Consider the following 26131-nt stretch of genomic DNA (forward strand, 5'->3'; position numbering starts at 1 on the left):
TCGAGGCGATGATTGGATCCGAGAAGACAGTACCGTTCTTATCTTCCTTATCTTCCTCGTCTAGGGGCATGATAGTGAGCCCCAATGCTGACATTTGCATTCGACCCTTGATGGAGGTCCCTGTCGCCGTTGGATCCGGAGCGGGCAACGGTTCGATCGAAGGCGGCGCTATCTCCGATCTTCCTCACTCTCCTCGTTGGGGGCGTGATAGGATCTCGGGTGTGGTGTTGAGCTCATGATGATAGTCCTGTTTGCTTTTGAATCCGGAGAAGGCAGTAGGGGTCCCGAAAGGGAAGCCATTACTGTTGTCATTTTGTCAACGATGTTTCAAAGATGTACTGTTCGTGGTGCTTGGAACCTTTGTCCCACTTGTCCCGTATGGCGTAGGTTGGCTGATGGTTGAGGCTTTTGGCAACTGAGGCTTCAGTTGGTATCGAAAGGTGACAGAGCAAATAGAGCTAGATCAAGCGAGACAACTGCGTGTATGCATAACATGTACCTAATCAAAGTCAGTGTCGGCATATCCGGTTCAAAAGAAAGCCGAGGAGAGTGGTGAGGTGCAGGTGTGGAACGTACCATTCAGTCAATGCAGAAGCAGGTGCAGTAGTCACAATATGCACCTTCCCTCAGCCGCACCCTCCTGTAACCGCTCAACGCTTTGTCATCATGCCGTTTGAGGGTGTAGTACTTTGTACATTCTGCATTCTCCAGCCGCACTGACATTGGCAGTACAGCCTCCTCGCTATGTTCATAGCAGCTTCCAGATTTCAGATTGCTGGACATCGCTGGGAAAGGGTGTCGCCGTTCAGTGAACACAACTATCAAGGAAGCATTTTTAACATTGAGATGTACCCTACGGACTCATTGGCCCTGTCTATGTGTCTTCGCCCTGGTCCGAACGTTGAAGTAACACACTGTTGCCGGTAGCTGGACCCAGATAGGGACTGAAAGCCTCGTCAAACGCATTCCAATCGAATTGGAAATGGCTGGGCGTCTGCTGGGGAGTATCTTCGTCTATCATGGTTGACGCAGATAGCCTCGACGGCCAGACACCAGCCTGACTCGTCACAAGAACTTGGGATTGCCGAAGTCTATCGTCCAACGTGGGTAGTTTGTCCAGTTGCTGAAGAGCGATGGTTACAAATTTCAAGTTCGTAGCTCGCAGCTTCAGGCTCCATCGAAACTCATCAAGCTTGTTCTTGTACGTGTCTGCCTCCGTTTGCAAGGGGCTCGTGGCCCACAAGAGCGCGTTGTAGGTGCCGATCAGAACGACAGACTCGGCCGAAGCGAACCACCAGAAGGCGTGGAGATGCTCGGGACGTAGCATGTCGACGAAAGACACTGCATGCTCGAGTCGCAACTTTGCTGCCTCCCGGCACAGCGACACGAGCGTGGGGTCGGAGCTGACTGAGCAACAGCGGATAATATGGCGATGTAATAGGATCTCAACGGTGTAGTATGCGAGATGCAGATAGCCATTTGAGCAGAGTTTGCGTGGTGTCACATCTTCCATATACAGTCCGGCAGGCATGGACGCCTTCCAGTCACGAAGTCGCATGGCCACCGGTTTGACCTGGGTTAAGAGCTCTTCAAGAGCAGACACTGTAGGAGACATACCAGAAGGACCACAGATACCTTGAATTTCCGCGAGAATCTCTGTCAGAGCAGCCAGGTGGATGAAGAGACGTCGGCCTTTCTCCACTTCCGTGCTGCCGTCTTGATTATCCTGATCTGCGGCTGTCTCGGGAAAATCATTCAAAGATACCCGTCTTGCGGACCAATTCTTGAGGCTTACATGTGGCGGTCGTCCGTAGAGTGCTGCGGCCCAACAATCCTGCATGATCACGGCCCATGCCAGTCTCCGTCTCAGACCGATTTCCCAATCTGGCACACTCCAACTCGAGCAGTCTTGGTGGAGACCTAGTTCTTCGGCGACGGCCACGACTTGACTTGTCATGATCCACGAGCCACCTCCATACCGCTGCAGCAAAAGCAGACCCGCCTGCACTGTGGAGAGTTTGGGTCGCAGCACGACCGACGTGAAAGAGTTGGTCGCTAGTCTGAGGAGTTGTGAGCCATCTGGCTTCGACTTCTGGGATAGATCCGTGTCGTATTCCCACCAGTCCATTGCCAGTAAGTAGACTGCTGCGAGCAGAGGGGGCGAGAATTCGCGGTAACTTCGTGCATATTTTTCGAGGAACACTGCTTTGTGAAGAATGGGGAACACGGGATGCACAATGCGAAAGTAGATTTCGACAAGTTTCGGCCCGTTAGGCTGGACTGTCCGTTCGATTTCATCGATATCGGTAAGCTCTTCTACATGAAACGGAGTCTGGTGATCGTTCTCGGTCACAAAGAATGTATTTGCATCGACACGGCGTACGTAATCATGGTTACTGGTGCCGACATATGGTTCTTGGAGAGCCCACAGCACAGGCTCATGGACTGAGCTCGAGCCTACGAAACGGGAGTGTGAGGTTCGATGAAGGCCCAAAGTAGAATTGAGAAGCGAGTGTCCAGGATTTGGCGAGGAGACGCTGGCCGCACCTATCGATGGTGACTCGAGTTCTGCTTCATCTCGTCGCTTTCGTTTTCTTCGCGCAGGAGCGTCTAGATAGGTGCAATCGCGTTGATGGAAAGTGCATAGGACGCACTTATTCTGGCCCAACTCTTTCACACATCTTGATTTGCGCTTCCGACAAACATCGCATGGCCGATCGGGTAGAGAGCCCTTCGGTAGTCGCGCGCTATCCTCAGGGCTGGAGATTGTCGCATCAGAACGCGTCGTGACGTCCATAGGAGGGGTAGTTGTGTAAGTTGAAGTGGACGCGATTCATTGGCAAGGCTGGCGGTCAGCCGGGTCAGGCTGTGATACCACGTGACTCATGGTACCCCCATCCGTTGATGGACACGAGTCGAAGTTCGTGAGCAGTATTGGTACCCCGGGACATTCGTTGCCGTTCTCCCTGCTAGTCGCTCCTGAGCTTGGTCGGGACGGCTTAAAGCTGCCTTTTCGTGCTGTCAGCGTGGACTTCGGAAGCGCCGGTGTCGTCCTAGTGAACGGAGTGCTGATCAAGGACATCTCCGGTACCAGCTACTACTGAGAACTCCAGGCACGTGGCCGACAGCCAAGGCTTCGCTAAGAGTTATACTGGTGCTATACCAACTTCACTGAGCTCCAGATGCAGAGTCTTCACGGTAGGTGCTCCGGGAAGTAGGTTCAGATCAGCCCACCGGTGCAAAGAATGCTATATAAGAGCATGCTACCTCTCATCTGCTGCTGGCCAAAGCCACCGGTAGAACAGACAGCACCGCCATCATGAGGACCGCGAACTTGGCAGTCCTCATCTCGAGCCTTGCACCTCTGGTACTTGCTGCTCAACAGCCCTATGACGTCCACAAAATCATCGATGCTTTCCGCAGACCCCATGAAGATCTAACCATTCTCTGTGCCCACCGAGGACTTCGATGGAACGGCACCGCCGACAATTCATATGACGCCTACTACAGAGCGTCCGAAGCAGGTCTAGAGTGCATCGAGACCGACATCCGTGTCTCAAGTGACGGCTACCTCCCTATGATTCACGATTCTGGACTGGGTCGTGAAACCAACGTGGGAGAAGTCGAGGGCCAGGCTGCTTACAACCCGTTCACCGGACAGGGCCACAACCCCAAGGTTGAGGACAGCGCCTACAGTGGCTTCATTGAGGATCTGCACCTTCGTGACGAAGCTGGCCGGGTCAGGGGCGAGACCGTACCCACTCTACCAGGAATGGTACAGTACATCCACGATGTTGGCATGAACGTAGTCCTGCAACTCGATTTCAAGGACGAGGCCGGAGTTGAGATAGCATACTGGCAGCTCAAGAACCTCACCAACGCCGCGGGTGTGCCTGCCAACGAGTGGTGTATCTACAAGCTGCAGGCAAACTGGTACCGGACACCAGAAGAATTTGAAGCGTTGGCTTGGGTCCAAGACGCCTTCGCAAGCGGCATTCAACTCGCCTATATTCCTGTCTACAACTCTGGTGACATGGAGGAATGGGATGTCCTAGCTTCGATGAAGGCATTCGCAAAGACAAACTACACCATCAGCGCCGAGATTAACATGAAGTCCACGGACGGGCCGCTGCGACCATTGAAAGACTGGGTCGAGGACGAAGCATCCGACGACGCCGCCTTCCGCACTTCGGGCATTTTGTGAGTGAAACCAACCTCACTCCTCGATCCCACCTTACTGACACCTGCACAGCTTCGCGATAGGCGACTTCGTGGACCCCATCACCTCGCCCAGAACCTAGTAAGCCCATGTCGCCGCGCCTGCCGCGCACGATACTAACCCCAAACCCCAGTTTCGACACGGCCAACTACACGCTCCCCGACGACATCCGCACCAACAACTCCGCCTTCTCGTACCAAGACGGCCGAGCGCCGCGACTCTACGACGCAATGGTCAGCGAAGACGAGTCTCCCGACGGACACGACTACCGCACCGACTTCGGCTGGATCATTGGCAACGCCTTCGACTGGGTGATTGCCGACGCTACCGACGAGCTCGCGGCCATGCTCGCCATGGATGGAAAGCGGAATGTGCAGCACCTTCTTGCGAAGGGGGAGGCGGCGGCGGATGAGCAGTTGGCGCTTGGATGGTATAAGAAGGCCAGACGACGTGCTCGGGAGTTTCAGTAAAGCCGAACAGGCATAGGACTCCATAGATGATAGAACAAAAGCCTCATACGGGAAAATCGCAACGCCTAGTCAGCTAGGGTTGCCCTATAGGATGCCTTGCATATTACCTCGGTTGAATCACTACCCGAGCAACTTGGTGCCAACATGTTGCCCATACCTCCCCACGAACACATGTACCAGCTTCCGTCCGAAGACTGGCGACTCTGCGAACATCTCTGCTGCTCCCAGAACTATTTGCCTGTAGCCAAGGTTCTTCCTCAACAGCATTCAATACACCTCACCTTTGACGCTCTCTCCGCCCACACACAATCACTGCATCCTGTAACTTACCTCCCACCACCTCCCGCCTCACCCGATTGTATCCTTCGCCCGTGACGCCCAAAGATGCCTCTACCACCTAATTTACACCCCGACTTCTCCTCCCTCCCATGGATCCACCAGCTCCTCACCTCCACCGACCCCACGCTCAATCTCTCGGACACGCATACCAAAACCGACACTTATAGCCCACCGACCAGCGCCTCCAACACCCTCTTCGCCACCACCCTCGCCAACCCCAGCTCAGACGCCATTCGCGCCTCCCTGCACTTCACACGCCGGTGTCCGGAGCCGGACTCCATCGCCGTCTCCACCACTCCGGCACGTGATGCCCTCACCCCAATCCCAACAGAGCACTGTACCCTCCTCTCCCTGGGCACAGGCATCGACGGCAAGACCTCGCGCGCGCACGGCGGCTTCAACGCCCTGCTCCTGGACCACCAGCTGGGGCGCACGGCGGCGGTGAGTTCGGCGAGCGCGACGCCCGCGACGGCGACCATGACGGTGGATTACAAGGCGCCCGTGGTGACGCCCGGGGTGGTGCTGGTGAGGGCGTGGTTGGTGGGATTGGAGGGAAGGAAGATTTGGGTGAGGGGGGTGGTGGAGGATGGGGAGGGGAGGGCCTTGGCGGTTGGGAAAGCGTTGTTCTTGAAGGAGAAGGGCGGGGGGAGGATTTGACGGTGGCAGGTGAGTAGGTAGTTGAATGCTTGTGAAGGGTAGGGGGCCTGGGAGAGGGTGGTTTTGTGTGGCTAAGACTGTATAGGCTATCTATGGGTGGCTGAGAGGTGGAACCTTCAATAGAAGAAGGCGGTTAAGGTAACTGAGAAGTATGAACTGAGGAAGGGGAGGGGAGAATGAACATTGGTGTCCAGGCCGGCCTTAATGGTTGGTACTGCAGAATCGGCAGCTGTGTGTCAGATTGGGGTCGGCCACGAATGACTAGAGTAGATAGATAGACCCGCACGGGATCAGATAGAGCATCGGCCGACCATACCAGCTTGCTCCAATAATGCAAGGAATCAACATCCGGCGCAGGTAGGCTGTTCAGCGGACATCCCAAGAACAAGGCGTGGGTGGCTCTGACGGCGAAGCGGAGTATGATAGCGAACCTGCAAGAGATGGCACGGCGCAGAAGGTCCTTATATACAGCGAAATTGCACGCATTTCGCCAACGAAAGCACACAATCCCTTCCGGAGTGGGCAAGCGACAAGCTTGATTTGGACATGATGGTGTCCGTTCAGGCAGCGATGACGCTTGTGCATTGCTGCGCCGCAATGAAACACAATCCGTACCAGAAGGCCAGTCACCGGTGAAGCGCGTGAATGGCCGGCTGCTGCGAGAAAGGAAGGAATAAAGTAACACACCATGGCGATTGATTCGAGTGTCGTAGTTCTGATGTCTTGTACGGTCTTAATTCGCAACATTGATCAAGATGCTCTTCCAGACCAAATACTCCTCGATACCGTGCCTCCCTCCCTCGGTGCCGTAGCCACTCTCCTTGACACCACCAAACTGGCTCTCACTCGCACTCAATAGGCCCAGATTGACACCTACCATTCCGACCTCGAGCGCCTCGCTAACACGCCACATCCTCGCGATGTTCTCCGTCTGGATGAACGATCCCAGCCCCACGTCGCAGTCATTGGCCCAGTCGAGCACCTGCTCCTCGCTGTCGAATTCGTAGAGGCCCACGACGGGGGCAAACGTCTCCTCGCGCGTGGTGAGCATCTCGCGGTTCATGTGCGTGATGACGGTCGGTTGGATGAAGTACCCTTTCTGCCTTTCCAGAGGAGATCCACCGAGGACGACTTGGCCGCCGTGCTTCTTTGCGTCTATCATAAGCTGACGTTAGTATCTTGCAACGTGACAAGACAAAAAGGACTCTTTACCGTTGATGTGACTCATCGCCTTCTCGACCGCGCGATCATGCGTCAGCGGTCCCACGAAGACATCCTTCTCCCATCCAGCGCCCACCTTCAGCTTTCGAATCCGCTCCGTCAGCGCCTCGGCGAACTTGTCGTAGATGCCCTTCTGCACAAAGATCCGATTCGCCGTGACGCATGTCTGTCCGCTGTTGCGGAATTTGGCCATGATGGCTGCTTCTACCGCGCTGTCGAGCTTTGCATCGTCGAAAACAATAAAGGGGCTGTTGCCGCCCAGCTCAAGCGTCAATTTGGTCAGGCTGTTCGCGCACTGGCTAGCCAAGAGCTTGCCGACGCGCGTACTGCCTGTGAAGCTCATCTTCTTGACACGTTTATCCTCGCAGATGGCCTTGCCCACCTCGGCGACGTTGTTGAGCGTTGTGACGACGTTGATGGCGCCCTTGGGGAAGCCGGCTTCTTGAGCGAGGACGGCTTGAGCCAGTGCGCTCAATGGAGTCTCGCCTGCCGGTTTCCAGACAGTGGTGCACCCCGCAGCCAGCGCTGCACCGGCCTTCCGTGTGATCATAGCGATGGGGAAATTCCACGGCGTCATGCATGCGGCGACGCCGATGGGTTGTCGCATGGTAATGATACGCTGATTCAGATTCGCCGGAGGGACGTATTCGCCATGGATCCGTTCCGCCTCGCCTGCAAACCACTCGAGGAAACTGGCACCGTAGAGGACTTCGCCCTTGGCTTCCGCGAGTGTCTTGCCGTTCTCGAGCATCAGGATGAGTGCCAGGTCATCTGCGTTGGCGATGACAAGGTCGTTCCATTTGCGCATCAGTCGGGCGCGCTCACGGGCGGAGGTCTTCTTGTAAGTTTTGAAGGCTTCGTGAGCAGCAGCGACGGCTTTATCGCAATCGGAAGCACCCATCTCAGGCAGAGTAGCGAGCCTGTCAAGATTCGCGGGATTAACCACGTCGAATGTCTTGGAGGACGACGAGTCAACCCACGAGCCATTGATGTAGCCCTTCGATTGGAAGAGATCCTTGCGTTTGAGGTCGTTGAGGGATGACATGGTGGCAATGCTGCAGTCGTTATCGACTTCTGTCAAGATGGTCCTGGTGTGAATCTTGTATGGTGACGAGCTGTTGTGATGATTCCTGGGGCCCAGGCACTGTAAAGTGCATCATGTCCGCCATCGCAGCTGGGGTTTACCCCGACCGAGGTCATGAACGTTGGAGGAGATGGGGTCTGCTCGAAAGCTTCGCATCGGATCATAGGCGACCAAGATGCAGTGATTGGTAGCTTAAAGAGGCCAGGTGCGGAGAAGAATCTGATGGGCAGAGTTCACAGGTAGGGCGTACAGTGGCAAACCTGAAGTGGAAGAGGTATCATACATCTCGAGGAGGACCTTATGGCCCCAAGGAGCCAAGCTCGACAGAGTGCTGACCAGAATGCATGCTGAGGTGCCGGCTGAGAGATTGAATGACTGACTGTAATAAATATCCTACTCGCCGCATGCAGAGGCAGCTGAATATCAGCTCTCCAGTGTCGTGGCCCGGACTGAAGCATGCTGGACTATTCATGACTACAGACTGACTAGTTAGACGTATGTGCTGGATACGATCAAGCATATGAATCATTCCATTGAATTCCGTAGTAGGTATCTGAAGCTACTGCTGGCACCATGTTAGGATGCATCTGTAGCAGACGCTGGTCACCATCACCTACTACCCATCGTAACATCTTTCCGGTTGCGCGCGCACCATGCCCAAACGCCAGTTGCACCATTCCTGCATATCAGATACCAATTGCTCAAACCTCAGATGGTCTGCTCTCACACCCCCGTCGCTGCCGATATTGCCGCCCACACCTGTTGCGTCCATGTATTGCCATCGGGTCGACTATGTGACGGTCCGCTGCTGACTCAGAGGATCCAGCTGCTCCGGAGTCTCGTACTCTTCTCGTCGCATAATGCCCTCAACCGGGCCCAACAACCTCTTGAAACCGTCACGTCCCAGTTTAGCCACTTTCACATTGGTCTTGGCCACAACGCTGGCAGCACGAGGTTTGTCATCAAGGAGAGCGAGCTCACCAAAGAAATCGCCTCTCTTGTACTCCTTGAGGGCATGGTCAACGCCAGCTTTCCACGCGGTAGCTTCACCAGACTCCAACAAATAGAAAGCATCACCCGGCTCGCCCTCTGTGATGACGTTGCTTCCAGCCTCGAATTTGACCGTTTCCAAGGCATCTGCGATCTTGGCTCGCTCGTATGGTTTAAGCGAAGCCAGTACTGGAACCTCCTCGAGGAAACCCTCATACATCTTGCGCTTCTCGAATGCGCTAGTCATAAGGATGCGGCGGAAGGTGACACGGTCGAGGGCCCACAACAAGCCGCCCTTGCTAGAACTGACGACAGTGGCAGCTCGGGGAGCATTGTACATGAGTGCCAGCTCACCAAAGCTGCCGCCAGGGCCGATGGTTGTGACTTTGTTGCCCATGCCATCTGGACCAGGTTGAAGGGCACCTGACGAGTTGATGTAAATGTCGAAGCTGCCTTGCTCAATTACGTAGAAGTAGTCTCCCTCGTCACCTTGAGTAATGACCTTGATGTTGGGGGCTGGGATGGACTTCTCGACGAGAGCGTCAAGCGTGGTGGTGAAAGAATCCTCATCAAGTTGGGAGAAAAGGAAGTTGGCCGAGACAGCTTTCTTCAGGCGCTCGAGCTGATCTGGAGTCTTCTGGTGTTTGGGAGGCTTCCAGTTGGAGGATTCGGCATCGGGTTGCATGGATTCAGCGGACACCGAGGTGCGGCGGTTACCTGAATAGTTGGTGGGCAAGGGTTGCGCAGAGGTATCTTGCTCTGATTGTCCTTGACTGCCTAGCCAGTTGCCAAACAGGCTTCCTCCTGCGCCTCCTGCAGCGGCACCGCCAGCGGCGGCACCAAAGGGCGAAGCGTTCTGAAACGGCGATGACCCAACATCCCTGGCCTTGAAGCGGGAGTCGGTAGGTGAGCCTAAGGTGTCATGTTCCTCATCCTCCTCTTGTATCGAATTGACGTTCTTGCCCGCAGCAAAAGGTCCGGCGGTATCAGCCATCTTGCCGTTTGCGAAGCCGCCTTTGTTGGAGGAGGGGCGGGCGGATGAGCGTTCGAGGGAAAGCTTTTGGTTGAAGAAGTCGGCACAGAACTGCAGGGTGTCTTCTGGATTGGCGGACTTTAGCTTCTGGGCGAGTTCATCGAGGTATGATTGTTGGTGAGAGGGTAGCGACATGGAGGCGGGAAGAGGGACCTGTGAGGCGAGATAAATGTGGGGGGGTGTGAGTAGTTCGCGCAGGTGGTCTGTGTGCTGCGTCGGCTGCGGAGAGGGCAGTGTCTGATGCAATGAGAGTGGGGCAACACAACTGCAAGCTGCCTGGGATCTGAATTGACGTCTTCACGTGTCAGAAGGTGTGGTCTCGAGTAGTATCAGAGTATAAAGGATGGAGATCAAGTGTCGGAGCTTCAGAAGTACGACAAGCGCAGGGGCTAGCAGCTGGCAGAAAGAAGGAGCTGCCTTTCAGCTGGCCTGCGTGCTGGCTACTTGGCTGCTTTTTCGGGCTTGCAGTAGGTAAGCAAGCTCCGAGAGGAGTCATACACGACTTTGACGCAAATCCAAGCGAGCAAGGGCGGCAACAGCGAGCTTCCTCAAGTCATAAGGCGGGGTAGGACGAACCACCGCCCGGCGTTGAGCCTGTCACCGCATGGGTGGCGCAGATCAGCCTCCCTTGCTGCTTCTCCCGCAACTCCAACCGCTTGCTTCCTCACCAGGTACCTCCTTCGGCCGCTCTTCTGGAAGCCTTCTAGAACACGTAACGCTGAGCAAGCTCGTTTGTCAAAACTCCATTGGGATTGCCATTCGGGGGTATTACACGATTAAGCTAGGTACCTTCAGCGCGCGCAATGCTGGACTCCAATTCACGTTGGTGGGATATCTACAAAGTCACAAAAATAGTCCAATGCACAAATGCACCCCCCCTTCAGCTCTCACTCTCACTTTGGCATGTACAGCACAAGCGTCCCGGCCGCTAGTCGAAGATCTTCTTGAAAAACGAGCTGATCCGGTGCTTCTTCTTCTTATCCTTGCCCGCCGGACTCTCCGCTTCGGTTGTGTTCTTGGTCGGTGTGCTCGGTGCGCTGGATGGAGGAGCAGCTGCAGTAGTAGACTTGTCCTCAGTAGTGGACTTGCTCTCCGGAACCGGTTTGCTCTCCGTAGCAGTCGTGGTGGTAGCGGCAGGAGGGGCAACTACTTCAGGTTCTTTCTTGGTGTCGGCAGCCCCATCGGTCGTGGTGGGAGCAGCCGCATCCTCATTCTGGTTCATCAACTTGACAGCGGGCTCATCTGCCAAACCGGCATCGGCACCGTCCGAGAGTGCGGCTGCAGCGCCACTCGACACGCCTGGTGCAGCACCCGCGGCGACAGGAGGGGCGTATTCAGTCGCATCACCTTCAGTCTTTTCTGCAGTCGTGGTGGTGTTCTTGGTGGTAGCAAGGTCTTCTCCACCAGCGCCATCGGCCAGAGCGGCGGCCGCTACTGACGAAGTTCCAGGAGCGGCGGCAGCGCTCGTCGCAGTTGATGTCCCAGGGGCAACAGCAGAGGTCGCAGAAGTTGCCGTTGGCGCAGACTCACCCGCCTCGTTCGACTCGGGAACTTTTTGCTTGAGCTCCTGTTCCAGTTGAGTCTTCTCGGCGACAGCAGATGTATCCGCTGCAGCCTCAGGAGCAGCGTTGGCCTGTTCCATTGACTTCTCCACTGTTGCAGGTACCGTAGTGGCAAGACCATGATAGCTGGTCTGCGCAGCAGGGTTGGCATGCTCGCCCTGGGCTTCGCTTGGAGGAACCTTGGACAGCAACTCCTTTTCGAGAGATTCCTTGTCTTTGACCGCCTCTGGGGATGATGCAGCCTCGGCAGACTGATGAGCTTCGGACAGAGACTCCTGGACTGGTGCGGGTACGGCAGCAGCAACCTTGTCCTTCTCCAAGGGAACGTTGCCAGCCAACGCAGCTGTTGTTGAGCTAGGACCGGAAGACTGGATGTGCGGGCCGGCATCGAGGGTGCTGTCAGCACCTTGGCCAATTGGTAGAGACGATTCAGGAATCAGATTCTTCTTATCGTCGTCCTTTCCGGATAGGCCGACGGCTGCAGCGGCGCCAGCCAGAACGCCACCAGCGGCAATCCCGGCTGCAGGAAGACCGTAGCTACCAGCCTTCTCGTAGTCCTCCTTGGAGGTAGTTGCCGTCGAGTCAACGGTGTTCGTGGTCACCTGTTCTGGGATACCCTCGCCTGGCTTGGTCTGCACGGGGTTGCCAATACCGGAGGAAGCAGGAATAGGATTGACGCCAAATTGCGCAGCCTCTCCGCCCATGGCAGGCATTTCAGAGCTACCCGCATTGTCATAGTCTTCTTTCGAGGTAGTGGCTGTGGACTGAACCGTGCTCGCAGTAACGTTTTCTGGCACTTTCTCACCAGCAGGAACAGAGACCGGGTTGCCGGCGCCAGAGGTGGCGGGCAGAGGAGCAACACCTATTTGCTGGTCGAGTTCGTTGGCCGGAGTTTCAGGGAAGGCGCCGGGCGCAGACTGCTTCTGCTCCAGAGGCACGCCGCCGGCAAGGGCAGCTGTTGTGCTTCCGGGGGCAGCGCTTGAGACAGCAGCAGAAGACGGGTCCTTCTTGATGTTCTCGGGATGCAGCACGTTATTGATATTGTTGTGCCCGTCATCTTCCTTGTCCGCCGTGTGATCTGTGGTCCAGTCACCATCTACAACGAACTTGTAGAGGATCTTTTCGTCGGTATTGCTCAGCGGAACATCCTTCTCGAAATGATCGCCGACCTTGTCCAGTTTCGTGGTTTTGGCCCAGTCGTCAAAAGTGCCGGTCACGTAGACTTCTTGCGCATTGGGATGCGGCCTATGCACATTAGCCTTTGTTCCAGGAATGTTCGACTCCAACGCCTCGGTTAACGACTCACCATTTGAAGACGAAAGATCCCATGATTGGCAAAGTACCCAGGTATGCGGAGTTTCGTGCGCTGTCTCGAAGAAGCGGTGATGCAGAGGGGTCAGAGGTACGGGCCTACACCGTAGAAAGCGGAAGAAACGCGGCGTTTGGGGAAGCTCGCTTGTCGGTGCGTGATGTAAGAGCTGGAGCCTTGCGCAACGCGGGCAGAAAGTGAGCGACTGTTGAAAAGTGTGGGAGAGATAGTGTGCAGGCGACGGGATCCTTGACTACAAATGTCCTCAATAATTCAGGCGGCAGGAAGAGTGCTAGCAGTGACGATGCAACGCTCGGACAAGGCGGGTGGGTGGGAGGTGAAAGAGGAGCTTTGTGAGCTGCAATCTCGCGATAGAAGCGCGCCGAGGCCGCATTGGGAGTGGCTGGGAAAATGGAAATCGCAATCGCATTCAGCTCGCTCAACACGCTTTCTTCATCTGCAAACTTTATCGTTCCTTTATTTTTACTTCAGTTGTCTACTCCGTGAGCTGAGATCTCGTCACGAGTCCGGCGGATAGCCCTGGAACGAGGAGACGGTCCAGCCGTTCGTCGCATTATACTCAGCCATCCCAGTCGTGCCGTGTAAGACCTCATAACGTGGGTACTCCTGGCAGTCATTACCCTTCAGGCAGTCAACAATAGTTTGAGCCGCCGTTTGTCCTTCGTAGTACGCTGCTTGGAGAAATCCATAGTACTCAGGATGAGTAGCCTCGCCTGCGAAATAAAGACGGTCTAGGTTGGCTCGAAGATTCGCATGCTGTTCCAAAGTTGTCCCTTGAGGCCAATTCGAGTAGCATCCATACGTCCACGGTTCGAGCGACCAGGTCGGGTACATGAAGGCTGTAGGATCCGGAATGTCCTGTCCATACATCTTGCGCAAGACTTCCATCACCTCTCCTTCGGTGACGTTGCTGCCTTGCGCCTCCGCGGTATAGCTCTGGTCTTGCACAACAGTGACGAAGAGAATTCCGCTACCGTTAATGAAACCAGGTCCATCCAAGGATTGGAAGACTGGGTAGTATCCACGTTCGCGCGGATCGGCATAGAGGAAGAACTGCGTGTCCGTGTCCCAGAAGACTTGGTCCGGAGGGAACTGCATGAAAATCTTGGTGTACGTTCCCATCTGGAATGTGTTAATGGCTCGAGTTTTCCACTCGGGCAGCTGTGGTTCGAAGGTAACAACCTCATTTTGCAGCACGCCCAGGCTGAACGTGCAAATTGCAAAGTCGGCCTCGAGGCAGGTCCCGTCTTCGGTGAGGACGATAACTCCCTCGTCAGAGTAAGTAAGGTTGGTGACGATCGTGTTGAGGAGCAAGCGGTCGTCGTTTGAGCAGTCGTAGGAGTCTGTCGTACAGTTGAGGAACTCCGAGGCCTCTCCTTTAACGATTGTGTTGAATCCTCGGGAGTCCCACACAAAATTGTTTTCGTCCGACCACTGGTAAAAGGTCGTGTTGTAGTTTGCCATGCTGAACATGGCGGACGACACCTCTGGCTGCCAGCTATACTCCCAATCAAAGTACCACCTGCAAAAATGTTAGGGCAAATACCGTAAACAACTGCAACATGTACTCACCACTCTACCGCTTGCTTCTGCGCATCCTTCTTCGGTTTCCATCCTGCAAGACTAAGGCCAGACCTCACGCTGTAGTCTTGGATGTTATCGAGGATGAACCGGCCAGTGTCTGTTTGCATCTGAGTGTACGACACATCAATCTCGTCCAAGAGATCGCTGAAATCCACCGGACCAGTTTCATTGAATGTTTCGATACTGCTGTAGTTCGAATAAGTGTTGGTGATATTGTACTTCTGAGCGAGGAGCCAGATGGGATTGACCGCGCCGGTCTCTTCGTTCTCAATGCCTTGCACCCAGTTTGCCCCAAGCTCAACGGTGTAGGGATTGCCATCTTGGTCTTCACCAAAGGTGGTGTGGGCGATTCTCCCTCCGAGATCGTTGTTGTATTCAACGATGACGAAGTCATCGATGGAGTTGTTAGCTAAAGTCTGGGCGGCCGTGACACCAGCAAGGCCGCCTCCTAGCACCAGGACTTGTGTCCTACGACATTCCGACGACTGTCTTTTGGGTCTGAATGGTGTACTCGAGGCAGTATTCAAGAGCAGAGAAGACAAGAGCAAGCAGCTGACCAGACGTGTCTGGAGAGCCATCCTAGCTGAGATAAAGAGGAAGTCATGGGAGACTTGCAGCTCAACCTCTCGCGAAAGATATATTGTACCTGGCCTCGGAGGACGTTGGAGAGCTTTACCTACCTTATCGCAATCGTGAAGCTACCACCCTAGTACGTGCATCTCAACGCCCATGTACTCACAAAGTTACACCAAACGTAGGAGTCTGACTGGCTGCGTAGACGTGGAGGGCCAGGTAGATTCCGGCCAAGAGCTCACGGCTAAGCAACGTTACGCATAGCTTATGCTTCATCCCAGTAAGAAGCTGGAGAAAGTCAGGGGCTGGCTCGCTTCATGCGATAGCTGTGCAGATAAGGTCCAGTTGACAGCATCATCACCCACAGATGTCATCAGGTACCAGCCGCTCGCCTTCCCCCCAGCGGACTTGTCCCGCGCTATCATTCTGAAGGGCTGCCCCAATGCGGTAGGCCGTGCCGACACGAAAAGACGGCTCGCAGGACTCTGCGATGTTCCTTGCTCGTTTCGTGCTCTTGTCAATCAATTACGCTATCCATGGACGTGCGCACGAAGCAGTGCAGCGTTGCTGATCGTTGTATATCATCTACAGGGCTACCATCACAGCCGCAATCAGGGCAGTCAGGCCCCCTGACATGGCCATCACCGCACGATTCCCGTCGCTTGAGTTGTCTGAGCTTGACGAGGTTTGAGAAGCGCTCGCTCCCGTGGTAGAGCTTACTGCACCTCCACTTTCCCCAGACTCTCCCCCAGTTTTTAGTGCTCCGGCCGTGATGGTGATTGGGTAATAGGTGATATCCGAAGAAGGAATATCGGTGGTCAACGACGTCGTTTCGGGACCCGGAGCAGTGTTGCTCTGCGCATCTGATTCGAAATCGCCAAAACCCTGGTCCGCGACGACCGTTTGACTGCACACGGCTGTAGTACTTGCAGTTATCTCACAACCCATTGTCATGGCATTACCGCCGTAGGCCCCGCTGTAGCTGTATCCGCCTTCGAACGTCGATGGTCCATTTATGATTGTGAAGCCTGAGAAAAGATTGCAGAGCTCTCCGTCCGTGAGACCGGTGTCGTCGCATCCAATTTCCATTGTCGTGGCCGTCGCATCCTGCTTTGATATCAGAGAATGGTTTGGACACTGGTGACCTCGACCTAAAAATCTCGCCCAAAGTCTGGCAGGTCGGACCACCCGGTGTGACATCACGGAGGACTTACATTATCCACAATGGATGCATATAGATTGGTCGTGATCTCTCCTGACGCTTCTCCCATGCCACCAATCATGAAGACCGAGATCACTGGTTGATCTGCTGATGTCACTGATGACTGCGCCAACGCTGTTGCGGCCAGCAAGCTGCCGCCTAAACACTTTCTAAGCTGCATCGGAGACAAGTTTGTTCGTCAATATCGTTCGTGTTGAGGCGAGACTAAAGGAGGAGGAAGGCAGAAGCATAACAAAGGATAAACTCTTTTGTCAGGAGTTGGTTTGGCCCCAATCGTGCTGGCCAGCGCTGTTCCATCAATTTGTTTTTCGGAGCGGCATGTTCGCGCCGTTCCACCCGTCCCAGTCCTTATTGGTAAATTGGGAGCTTCAGATCGATTGTCCACCTATAGCGAGATTGCTATATGCCAAGCATACTATTTTTGTGGTGGTTTCGGGTGCCTCTAGCGGTGGAAAGGGGCATCGCGGGCAATCGGCTGTATCCAAGTTTGCACCAGCGTTTTGAATAGCATCTAGACAAGACAATGCGACCCTGCTTCGTACTCAAGAGCGTCTGAAGGCAAAGCTTTCTTGCCCGGGGTCGGCTGCGGTGACATTATCGTTCAGCGGGTGAATCATTGCGTTCCAAACACCAGCGGGAGGATGGATGCATATCCCAAACGCTGGGAATAGTATTTTCCGTACAGTACTTCAGGACTCGGCAATGAGAACTGTGCGATAAAGTGATGCTCTGGCTGTGTGCTCACAGCCGAAGATTGACGGACAATTACATTCTTATGCAGGATAGGTGCATTACAAAATTTTAACCTAAACTATTCCAACATTTCTTAGCCAAAGCACTTACGAAAATCGTGTCCAAGACCCTCAAGTCATGTCTGGCGAGGGCAGACCGGAGGCATGGTTGATACAAGCATGGATATTATGAGTGAAGTGCAGCAGGCACATGAGTGCCGAACTGGACGAGTGAAGCCGGCGCAGGCAAGCATGAAACGCTTTTAAGTCAAATGACATTCACGCGTGCCGCGGGGTACACGAGCTGCCAAGACGTGGCAATATTCAGCATATTGATACCATAGTATATTGTTCCTTATTCTCAATGAGAAAGCCTAGATACAGATCTGAGGTGTACAGCACTTTGCCGAACGACGTACCCATATGCGAATGCACTCCCTAGACTTCGCATCACAATGAAATTGATTCGAAGGCATATCGACCGCGATGGGAGCGGGTCAGTGACATTGTACCCGGAGGAGCCTGAGGACATGTGGCACGCATACAACTTGATACGACCTACAGACCTATTGTCTGCGAAAGCGCTCCGACGAGTCACAGATAAATCCGCAACTACAGGCTCAACGAGATCCGAGACCGTTCAGCTCAACCTTACCATTCGAGTCAAATCCCTTGATTTCGATGCCCAAGCCGGCCAACTTCATGTCTCCGGACAGATAGCTCGGGAGACGAAGCACACGAAGATCGGTCAATTCCACACATTAGACCTCGAACTGCAACGAAACTTTACTCTCGACAAGGACGCGCAGGATGGCGAGGCGTGGGACAGTGTCGCCAGAGAGCAGCTTGCCGAAGCTACCGACCAAACTCGCGGCACTGAGGCTGTGGCTGTCGTCATGCAGGAAGGTTTGGCCAACATTTGCTTCATCACCCAGTACCAGACAGTACTCCGCCAGCGGATCGAGCATTCTGTCCCACGTAAGCGGGCTGGTGCTGGAAGATCTGCAGACCACGACAAGGGTCTCCAGAAGTTCTATGTTGTCACGCTCGAAACGCTTATGCGGCAGATTTCAACACTTTTGGAGAACAAGCCAAATGCCACATTTCCAATCCTGCTGGGAAGCCCCGGCTTTACCGCTGCGGGCTTCCTCAAACACATCACCGAGACCGCTTCATCCAAGGGTGATAAGCTGCTTCAGGACCTCGTCAAGCGAAAGGCCTTTTTGACCATCCATACAAGCTCCGGTCATTTACACAGCCTGAACGAGGTTTTGAAGAGCCCCGAAGTCCTTGCCAATATGAAGGACACCAAGTACGCCAAGGAGACAGAGCTCATGGACAAGTTCTTCGAGCTGCTCCGCAAGGACGATGGGAGAGCGTGGTATGGACCAAAGGAGGTTGAGAGGGCCGTGGACAAAGGGGCTGTTGGGCGTGGCGGTGGTACACTCCTCATCAGTCACTCGTTATTCAGAAGTCAAGACATTGCAACTCGACGGAGGTGGGTACGGCTGGTCGACCAGGTTAGGGAGGTCGAGGGTGGAGACGTGAGAATTCTAAGTAGCGACCACGAGAGCGGGCGCAGATTAGAGGGTCTTGGGGGTATCGCCGCCATCCTCACCTTTCCTGTAGACGACGAGGAGTCAGCTTCCGACAGTGATGGCGATAACAGCTGATGCCATACGCTTCCAGTAGATGCTCGCTCGCCGAGTCCCCAGTCCAGAAACCTCCACTGTGAACTCCGAGCAAATAGCATCCCGGTTATTCTTCACAGAAGTTGTAAATCTGACGTAGTGAGCCAGTAAGCCAGGGTCATACCAGCAGCTCCTGTGAACATCTTTATTGACATTGTAGCCATGAAGACAGTGCATCAGTGAAGGGCCTCTTTGTAGCACCGCCATGTAGGTACTACTGCTCCACCTACTTTCACACCGAAGTAGGGCCGACATTGGAACCAATGATTGACGTCATAGTGTACTGGAATGGTCACAGCCTCGCCTTGGCCAGGCTGAGGTAGTGGAACGTTCAGTCATTGTTGATATCGAACGACCTCTGTTGTTCTTTCAACCTTCAGCATCACAACCACCCGTTCGGGCCATCTTTGCAGGGCGCTCGGCGCTCTTTATGGCCCAACATGCCGGGCGTAGCGTTACCGCCAATGACGACGCGCCAGGCCAAACGAGCTGCGAGGAAAAGTACCGCTCAATTCAAATATTCCGCATCTCAGATGCGGAGGGCTGATCGTATCGATGAACTTGAGGAGCGTCGCAAGAACCTTGAGGACAAGGATCGCAAGCGTAAGTTGAACCAGCGCAAGCGTGATGAGCAAGCGATCAAGGATCGCGAAGCACAGCGGAAGCTTCTCACCGAAGGGAAGATATCTGTTGAGGACACCTGGGGAAAGGTGACCGCCAGCCAACCAAGACTTAATACCTTCTTCACTAAGAAGATCAGTGGAAACCGACAATCTGTTCTCAATGAATCGGCAAACGTCGAGAACAAGGCGAACGGCCTTGCATCGAACAATGACGAAGCTGTCGACAAAGCTTTTGATTCGCAGGACACACTGGTGGCCAGGGGGGACGTACCGCATGGTGTAGCTCTGCCGATACTTGATGAGGTATCGGATGCTGACCTGCTCAAATTGCTGCCATCGCCATCGCCGCCGGGGAAACTTACTCCCGCACAACTTTTGTTGTCATGCGAAATTTCGCAACACAAAACCACGGTACCTCGTTCAGCGGTATCTTTGTCATCACCATCTGCAACTCCTGACAAGATGTCGTCCAGAAAGCGTAAGCAGCGCCCTTCCTCGTCGCCCGAGTCAACCCCAGAGCGGGCCCTGATCAACCCTGCAGCTCGCCAGCCGTCTTTTGAGATATTCGAAGACAACGCTGAAGCCACAGAGCCTCTGCAGCCGCAGATTGCTTCATACTACGACACCGCTCGCTCTAACGACGACGGCAACATTCCTACTACTGTGGATGAGCCTCGCGTTGCGCTAGCCGTCCTCAGTGATGACCAGCTGGAGGAACGCGACGATCGCATCGCTTCCGGACTAGACTTGGCCACACCTCCGGCTCGCAACCAACAGCATCAGATCACAACATTTCAAGACCACATTGGCGCCGACGACGAGAGCGAGAATGACGAGAACCAAGAGAATCAAGAGAATCAAGGCCACATCAACCAAGATGCAACCCCTGCCGATGCCGCAAATGCCGGTACCACAGAAGCCCAAGCCCTCGTCCCTAGAACCCGGCGCGGGGCGAACAGTCCTTTCGAAGCCGAGACTGCTCGCAACATCCCACTCGTCCGACGACCTGCACCTGGTCCCGACCCTATGCACCGCCGTACAATCAACAACGATGACCACTTCTACGATCTCAACGATTTCGACACTAGTTTCGCCGATGACCACGCCGAGAACAACCCTTCCGGCACTGCCCATACCACCACCGACTACGGCGATGACGGTATCCCCGACGAGATGCTGGCTGCAGTCCTGTCTCCCGCGCAGCAGCAGAACGCTGCGCCGCGAAGATTCGGACCCAGGCCAATCATCCCCTTCCTCGTTCCCGCGCGGGACGACAGCCCCGACCACCCGGCCTCGACCAGTGAGTCTTCGGACTCGATCTCCGACCAAGATCTGCTGGCCGCCGAGCGCCGCCTCGTCGAGGCGCAAGCACAAGCACAAGCACAACCCCCGGTCCGCGGTCCCCGTGGCACCCGCGACTCGAGCACCCCGACGCGGCGGTCGCCCCGGTCGTCGGGCCACAGCTTGATCGCGGCGACAGAGGCGTATGAGAGAGGTGAAGACGAGGAGGACGAGGACGAGGTGAATGGGGACGAGGTGAATGGGGACGAGGTGAATGGGGACGAGGTGAAGAAGGACGAGTTCTTCGATGAGGCTTAGCCTCAGATCGCTCATGGGCGTCCCTGGGAGGGCACCAGGATTTTTGGTTGGCCGATTTGCATAGCACGGCGTTGTTTGGGGGCTGACCTGCGGGCCTACGAATTCACGAATGCATAAGATACCCTCCTCTGGATAGGCAATGAGAGAACTTCGATAGATCTTGTTTTTGGTCAATTGTTTGTGGCGAAGTCAGCGTGGTTGCCTTCTACCCGTCACTCTTACTGTCTAGTCGAGTCACTGATCGTTCGTCACAGCCTGGAATTCTTCAAGCTCTAAGTGAGGGTTATCAGGCAGGCACAAGGGCAGTAGCTCTCCACGTATGATCTTGATAGGTTCCACAGAGGTTCCACATATCGAATATCGACCATCGTGCACGGGTTCAGGAGATTCTAACGGTGAGCGATCCTGCATGTTGCGAGCACGACACAGAGACCAAGATCATTAGGAGAAGTTCTTTGGGATTTTTGGAGAATCTTGTCTTCATGGCCAGCGACCTGCCACCTCCGGAATGGATCATCTCGTGCGTTAGGCGCACTCGCAAGCAGTTTCTGTATGCTGCGAAGCACATCGCACGACTTTGCTGCTCAAAGAACACGTCAGGACCGTCTTTTCCGGCCCTCTGGTGCCTTTTTTGACGCTCGCGTAGCCCCGTGACTTTCAAACGCCAGTCTCATGCCGCCGCTCCCAGCATCATCAAGCTGTCACTTCTCAAAACGCTTACTCGTCATCCTCGTCATCGGCCTCCTCCACAGCAGTCATCGCAATCCGGTCCAAATCTCTGGCGCCCGCCTGCGTGATTCTCCGGCCGCCCTTGCCCGTGTCCTCATCGTCATCGATCTTCTCGACAATGCCCAGCTTCTCGAGCGCCTGAACGGCTTTGCGGTCGACGGAGCCGGAGGCATCGACGTGGTGGTTGGGGCGCGAGCCGCGGTTCTTGGTGCTGCCATGCACCTTGCGGAGGCGGCCGACACCGACGGACTTTCTTAGGTAGATGTGACGCGCGACGGCGGCGGCGCGGACGTAGAACCAGTCTGGTGATTGGGGGGGGAGCTCGTTGCTGTGCGAAGTCTTGACGGTATCGACCCAGCCTGGATTAAACGTTAGTTAGGCGGTTGTTCTCTGGCAGGAAAAAGTCCCAGCCGGCTTGTTCGGCGCAATAGTGACGACCGAGTCAGACTCAGGTGCAATGATTTGCGAGGTGACCCTCTCCTTCTCTTTGGATATGTCTTCAATGCTCGTGGGTGCGGGAAGACTAACCAGGAATTTGCAGCTTTCCCTGTCTCTTCAGGAAGTCGGCATAGGCGTTAATGAAAGTTTGGGCCTGTAGAGATATCACAGTCAGCTTCTGGACTACTCTTCTCGGTGTCGTTCATGTTTCCCTCTCGTCCTGCTTCGTCCCGCATTTACAGGGCTTCGGTATGGGAAATTTCGGCTCGACTTACATCGACATCGCGAACGGTCACACCACCCATGATTGCGGTATCTGGAGACTCGAGTCTCTGGCAATCTAAACGGTACGGGAAGGGTTGCGTTGGTCGTCAAAGAGTGTCGAGTAGGCTGGAGGTCTGGAAATTCGCAGGAGTGTGGGCCGCGCACAATCGATAGCGCCAAGGACGTAAAATCTTGGCATCCAGCCTTGGATCGGCCCCACGAGGCTGTGATTATGCTGCTTTGACCAATCATAAGCAAGCATCGCTTGGATGGTGAATGCCAGAAGATTGGAACATGAAACTCTTCTAGATCAAAGAGTCTGAGTTGTGATATGGATCTGATTATGTTATACAGCCGTACTTATTGCTAACTCACGTTCTGCACTCGATTTTACTCTTATATGTCCCAATTAGCGGCTGAATGCATATGCCGTAAGAGCCACAGCCAGTGCCGGGAAAACACTGCGAAAGGCGTTGAACTTTGCCCATCGTTGAAGCAGATCCACCGATCCATAGCTCTCAATACTGCCCGAATTTGCATCTTTCCGTCCTTCAATCTCGTCCTGTCCGGATTTTGCCGCATTCGCGCGACGGTGCAATTCATTGTTCGTTCTTGTCATGAAAATCATGGTGAACGGGCCCACTAACATGTTCGTAACAGCTGCGGCGAGAAGTAGACGCTTCTCAGTTGTCGAAGTCGCTGGAAGTGCTCGCCACGCATACACATATGCCACTGAGCCCACCAGACCAGCCAGTGGGCCTGCCCGACTCCCGATGTTATAAAGCAGTTGCCAAGAACGGTTCGCATTGTCCAAAAGGGGAGCTCTAGCTTCTTTCGACGACGTTGCAGCCGGTAGCAATAGCGACGGGATTGACATGTATGACAATGTCATTGAACAGCCGATGAAGGTTCCGGACATCGCTGTCGCCAGCGAGGTGGCGGCGAAGACGGATGAGGTGTACGCAGCCATGGGATGTTATATCGTGTTTTCAATTTGATGTATTTGGTTGTAAGATGTTTGATGTAGGTGGGTGAGATTTACAGAGAGCGATTGAGGGCATTATATACATTACCTTGACGTAGGGAGTAAGTTTGCGTCTGGCAGCCAGATATGGTGACCATGCACAAGTGTATTTGAAGTCGGGAGCATCTCCGCCGAGTTTCCGGCAATCCAAAGACTGGGCCTGCTCCCATCCCGGACTCGGACTCGGAGTCAAATGCGTCCTGGTTCATATTCTCGAAGAGGAGATTAATGTCGTCGGTTAAGCGCCATTATCTAATTCTGGGCTCAAAGAAGCGTCGCCGCTGGTTGGGTGCCCTTATTGACAGGGGCAGAAAGACAGGCAGTTGCAGTGCTGACTGTGCTGGCCAGCGTCTGCGTCGGCCGGGGCAGAGGAGCGTGCGCCTTGAAAGTGATTGGACGCCGCAGCCCAATCTGGTCCACTTCTGACAACCAGCTCTCAGCCCTGGTTTAGAGACAGCTACCCGCTCAGGGAGGGACAACAGGTTGGCTACTGAGACTTAAGCAAGCCCCTGGCCTGGCATCGCATTCGCAGAACACTTCGCTACCGTCGAATGTGACCTCCGGCATGCGCAAATAACGGGTCTGGTGATTCGACCTGGCGCTCGCCATGACTTCCTGGCAGAGGCGACATGTCTTTGCCCATTCCTCGGTTACGGCGGAGAAGATACCATACTAAATCGAAGGCAGGTTGCGATAGGTACTTGGAAAGGCCTTGAACAATGGACCCAACTAAAAGTCAAATTAGATGCAAGGAGCGCCGTGTTCGATGCGACCAGAAGAAGCCAAGCTGCTCAGCCTGCCAGAAGCTTGGTCTCGAGTGTGCATGGCGACCTGTGCCGACCGCGCTTCCTATCTCTCTCAGTAACGACGAGCTGAGGAGCTTTCAATTCTACCGCGAGAATACCGCTCACGACTTACGCGGCTATGTTGATGATGGTTTCTGGGGAGCTAATCTGCTCCGAATGAGCCATGGCAGCAAGTATCTCGAACACTTCATCGTTTCTTTGAGCAGCCTTGATGAAGCCTTCCATCTGCGAACGCAACCCAACCAGATTGGTCTGGCTTTGCAGAGGTACAGGTTCAGTCTCGACCAATATCAAATCGCGATAGGGGGCCTTCTTGGCGATATCGCGCATCCTTCTGAGATGGCTGTAGTGCTGGCCGCTTGTCTGGTGTGTATTGCAATCGAGGTGAGTGAAACAACATCATCGCTATTGTTTAGTCTCACTGTTTCCTATTAGTTGTGGCACGGCAACAACCACCAAGCACGGCAACATGCCAAGGCGGGCTTCAATATCTCCAGCAGTCTAGATCTGATCCCGGCAAAAGGACACACCTCTCCAACTAGCCCGATGTTGGAGACCCTGCTGCCCAGCCTCTTTCGATTCTGTGCCGAACTGGGTCTGGATGTGAACGACTCGTTCCGGAAGTTCTCCTGTGTGCATCAGCAAAGTTCCCTCAAGCAGCTTGCTTCACAAGAGCTGGCAGATGCCAGCGACATCCACGCCAGGTTTTTTCAGCTCCTGGACGCCTACATATCCGAGGCGCATAACACAGTCCTCGAGAGCGGTCTTGGTGAAGCTTACCGATTTATTGAGCTCCTTGATCAGTGGTACGAGCGGATGCATACGTCGACACAGAAGAATCAACAGCTCCCCCGAAGTTATCATCTGTTGGCGGGTCACTACCACGCCGTGCGGGCAATGCTGGTAGCTATCACCACGGATGATGAGCTTGAATACGATGCTCAACTCGAAGACTTCCGGAAAATCCTTGCGCACTGCACCGAATTTCTCCAGTTGAAACGCAGCAAACCTCGTAGCCTCAATACGCGCCGGTCACCAGATGCTGCGGTGAACCTCATGCTCTTGTTCGTCGCCATCAAATGTCGGCAGCCGGGTATCCGACGTCAAGCGGTTCGCTTGATGTACCGTGCCCGGCGGCTCGAAGGGTTAGTACTTCCCAAAGGATGCGCATCGGAGAGCGGGATGCTCGCTATGCGTCTCGTGAAACACAGTTTCAAATAAACCTTTGGCGCTATCTTTGACAGCGTTCCACTCAGCTGCATTTTGATGTGAACCTACTAACCATTCCTAGGCCCTGGAGCAGCACAATGCTCGCGGTCCTTGCAGAACAGCTAATCGCGCTCGAGGAGTTTGCCGCTCCCAGTGACGTTAGTGAGCCAATTCAAGCTGTAGCTCGTGAGCGCCGATTGCAGGTATACTCCTTTTACTATCATCCAGGGATCCTCGCAAACAATCAGAGGAAGGACTTATTGAGCCATTGGGAACAAGACCCACCCACAATGTCGATGAGCTACCAATTTCCATGTGATCCACTAGAGCCACACGTTCCTCCAGCGACACACGTCGTGTCGCTTCGTCTAAAGCCTTACCGAGGTGCAGGAGGATTCGGAATGAAATCAACATTCTGGTATCCAATCTCGAAGGTTTCGACGATTCTGGATGAAGAAGTTCCAGAGGAGACAAAATTCTTGGATGGGCCGAATATGGGAGACGTGGCATTGCATGGTACTGTGAACAAAGACCTGAGATCGATGATATACCTTCGATATCTCTCTATCTCGATGGAGGACGACCTTAGCTAGGTTTGACTGTGCTGCTAGTAGGACGAATAATTGCTAGAGTCCTTGAAAAAGATAACTTCACTCCTTGACAACAGACACATAGAGTAGTCTGAGGACTCACCAGCCAGGTACCTACCCACCTCAGAGGTCACCGAGGGTTG

General features: G+C 54.4%; 13 protein-coding genes across 13 annotated transcripts; 5 read left to right on the forward strand and 8 right to left on the reverse strand.

Moving 5' to 3' along the window:
* Positions 1–874: 874 nt before the first annotated feature.
* Positions 875–2797, reverse strand: HMPREF1541_01855 (uncharacterized protein; the record flags this gene model as incomplete). The annotated part of the gene is made up of 1 exon (XM_008716211.1): positions 875–2797. One exon carries the CDS (start codon positions 2795–2797, stop codon positions 875–877), a length of 1923 nt encoding a protein of 640 aa, XP_008714433.1.
* A 522-nt stretch (positions 2798–3319) lies between these two features.
* HMPREF1541_01856 (uncharacterized protein) lies at positions 3320–4689 on the forward strand (the record flags this gene model as incomplete). Its single annotated transcript, XM_008716212.1, has 3 exons — positions 3320–4200; positions 4253–4300; positions 4353–4689. 3 exons carry the CDS (start codon positions 3320–3322, stop codon positions 4687–4689), a joined length of 1266 nt encoding a protein of 421 aa, XP_008714434.1.
* A 384-nt stretch (positions 4690–5073) lies between these two features.
* Positions 5074–5685, forward strand: HMPREF1541_01857 (uncharacterized protein; the record flags this gene model as incomplete). Its single annotated transcript, XM_008716213.1, has 1 exon — positions 5074–5685. One exon carries the CDS (start codon positions 5074–5076, stop codon positions 5683–5685), a length of 612 nt encoding a protein of 203 aa, XP_008714435.1.
* A 733-nt stretch (positions 5686–6418) lies between these two features.
* On the reverse strand, positions 6419–7951 carry HMPREF1541_01858 (uncharacterized protein; the record flags this gene model as incomplete). Its single annotated transcript, XM_008716214.1, has 2 exons — positions 6419–6840; positions 6898–7951. 2 exons carry the CDS (start codon positions 7949–7951, stop codon positions 6419–6421), a joined length of 1476 nt encoding a protein of 491 aa, XP_008714436.1.
* Positions 7952–8780: 829 nt separating this feature from the next.
* HMPREF1541_01859 (uncharacterized protein) lies at positions 8781–10148 on the reverse strand (the record flags this gene model as incomplete). Its single annotated transcript, XM_008716215.1, has 1 exon — positions 8781–10148. One exon carries the CDS (start codon positions 10146–10148, stop codon positions 8781–8783), a length of 1368 nt encoding a protein of 455 aa, XP_008714437.1.
* Positions 10149–10941: 793 nt separating this feature from the next.
* On the reverse strand, positions 10942–12904 carry HMPREF1541_01860 (uncharacterized protein; the record flags this gene model as incomplete). Its single annotated transcript, XM_008716216.1, has 2 exons — positions 10942–12820; positions 12882–12904. 2 exons carry the CDS (start codon positions 12902–12904, stop codon positions 10942–10944), a joined length of 1902 nt encoding a protein of 633 aa, XP_008714438.1.
* Positions 12905–13403: 499 nt separating this feature from the next.
* HMPREF1541_01861 (uncharacterized protein) lies at positions 13404–15067 on the reverse strand (the record flags this gene model as incomplete). The annotated part of the gene is made up of 2 exons (XM_008716217.1): positions 13404–14427; positions 14478–15067. 2 exons carry the CDS (start codon positions 15065–15067, stop codon positions 13404–13406), a joined length of 1614 nt encoding a protein of 537 aa, XP_008714439.1.
* A 580-nt stretch (positions 15068–15647) lies between these two features.
* On the reverse strand, positions 15648–16444 carry HMPREF1541_01862 (uncharacterized protein; the record flags this gene model as incomplete). Its single annotated transcript, XM_008716218.1, has 2 exons — positions 15648–16169; positions 16277–16444. The coding sequence occupies 2 exons, from the start codon at positions 16442–16444 to the stop codon at positions 15648–15650; spliced, it is 690 nt and encodes a 229-aa protein (XP_008714440.1).
* Positions 16445–17470: 1026 nt separating this feature from the next.
* HMPREF1541_01863 (mRNA surveillance protein pelota) lies at positions 17471–18688 on the forward strand (the record flags this gene model as incomplete). The annotated part of the gene is made up of 1 exon (XM_008716219.1): positions 17471–18688. One exon carries the CDS (start codon positions 17471–17473, stop codon positions 18686–18688), a length of 1218 nt encoding a protein of 405 aa, XP_008714441.1.
* Positions 18689–19146: 458 nt separating this feature from the next.
* On the forward strand, positions 19147–20928 carry HMPREF1541_01864 (uncharacterized protein; the record flags this gene model as incomplete). Its single annotated transcript, XM_008716220.1, has 1 exon — positions 19147–20928. One exon carries the CDS (start codon positions 19147–19149, stop codon positions 20926–20928), a length of 1782 nt encoding a protein of 593 aa, XP_008714442.1.
* Positions 20929–21645: 717 nt separating this feature from the next.
* HMPREF1541_01865 (40S ribosomal protein S19) lies at positions 21646–22400 on the reverse strand (the record flags this gene model as incomplete). Its single annotated transcript, XM_008716221.1, has 3 exons — positions 21646–22016; positions 22186–22249; positions 22371–22400. 3 exons carry the CDS (start codon positions 22398–22400, stop codon positions 21646–21648), a joined length of 465 nt encoding a protein of 154 aa, XP_008714443.1.
* A 601-nt stretch (positions 22401–23001) lies between these two features.
* Positions 23002–23166, reverse strand: HMPREF1541_01866 (uncharacterized protein; the record flags this gene model as incomplete). Its single annotated transcript, XM_008716222.1, has 1 exon — positions 23002–23166. One exon carries the CDS (start codon positions 23164–23166, stop codon positions 23002–23004), a length of 165 nt encoding a protein of 54 aa, XP_008714444.1.
* Positions 23167–24102: 936 nt separating this feature from the next.
* HMPREF1541_01867 (uncharacterized protein) lies at positions 24103–25410 on the forward strand (the record flags this gene model as incomplete). The annotated part of the gene is made up of 2 exons (XM_008716223.1): positions 24103–24573; positions 24625–25410. The coding sequence occupies 2 exons, from the start codon at positions 24103–24105 to the stop codon at positions 25408–25410; spliced, it is 1257 nt and encodes a 418-aa protein (XP_008714445.1).
* Positions 25411–26131: the final 721 nt, after the last annotated feature.

Source organism: Cyphellophora europaea (assembly GCF_000365145.1).
Source record: "Cyphellophora europaea CBS 101466 unplaced genomic scaffold supercont1.2, whole genome shotgun sequence".
In the NCBI taxonomy this organism is placed as follows: Eukaryota; Fungi; Ascomycota; class Eurotiomycetes; order Chaetothyriales; family Cyphellophoraceae; genus Cyphellophora; species Cyphellophora europaea.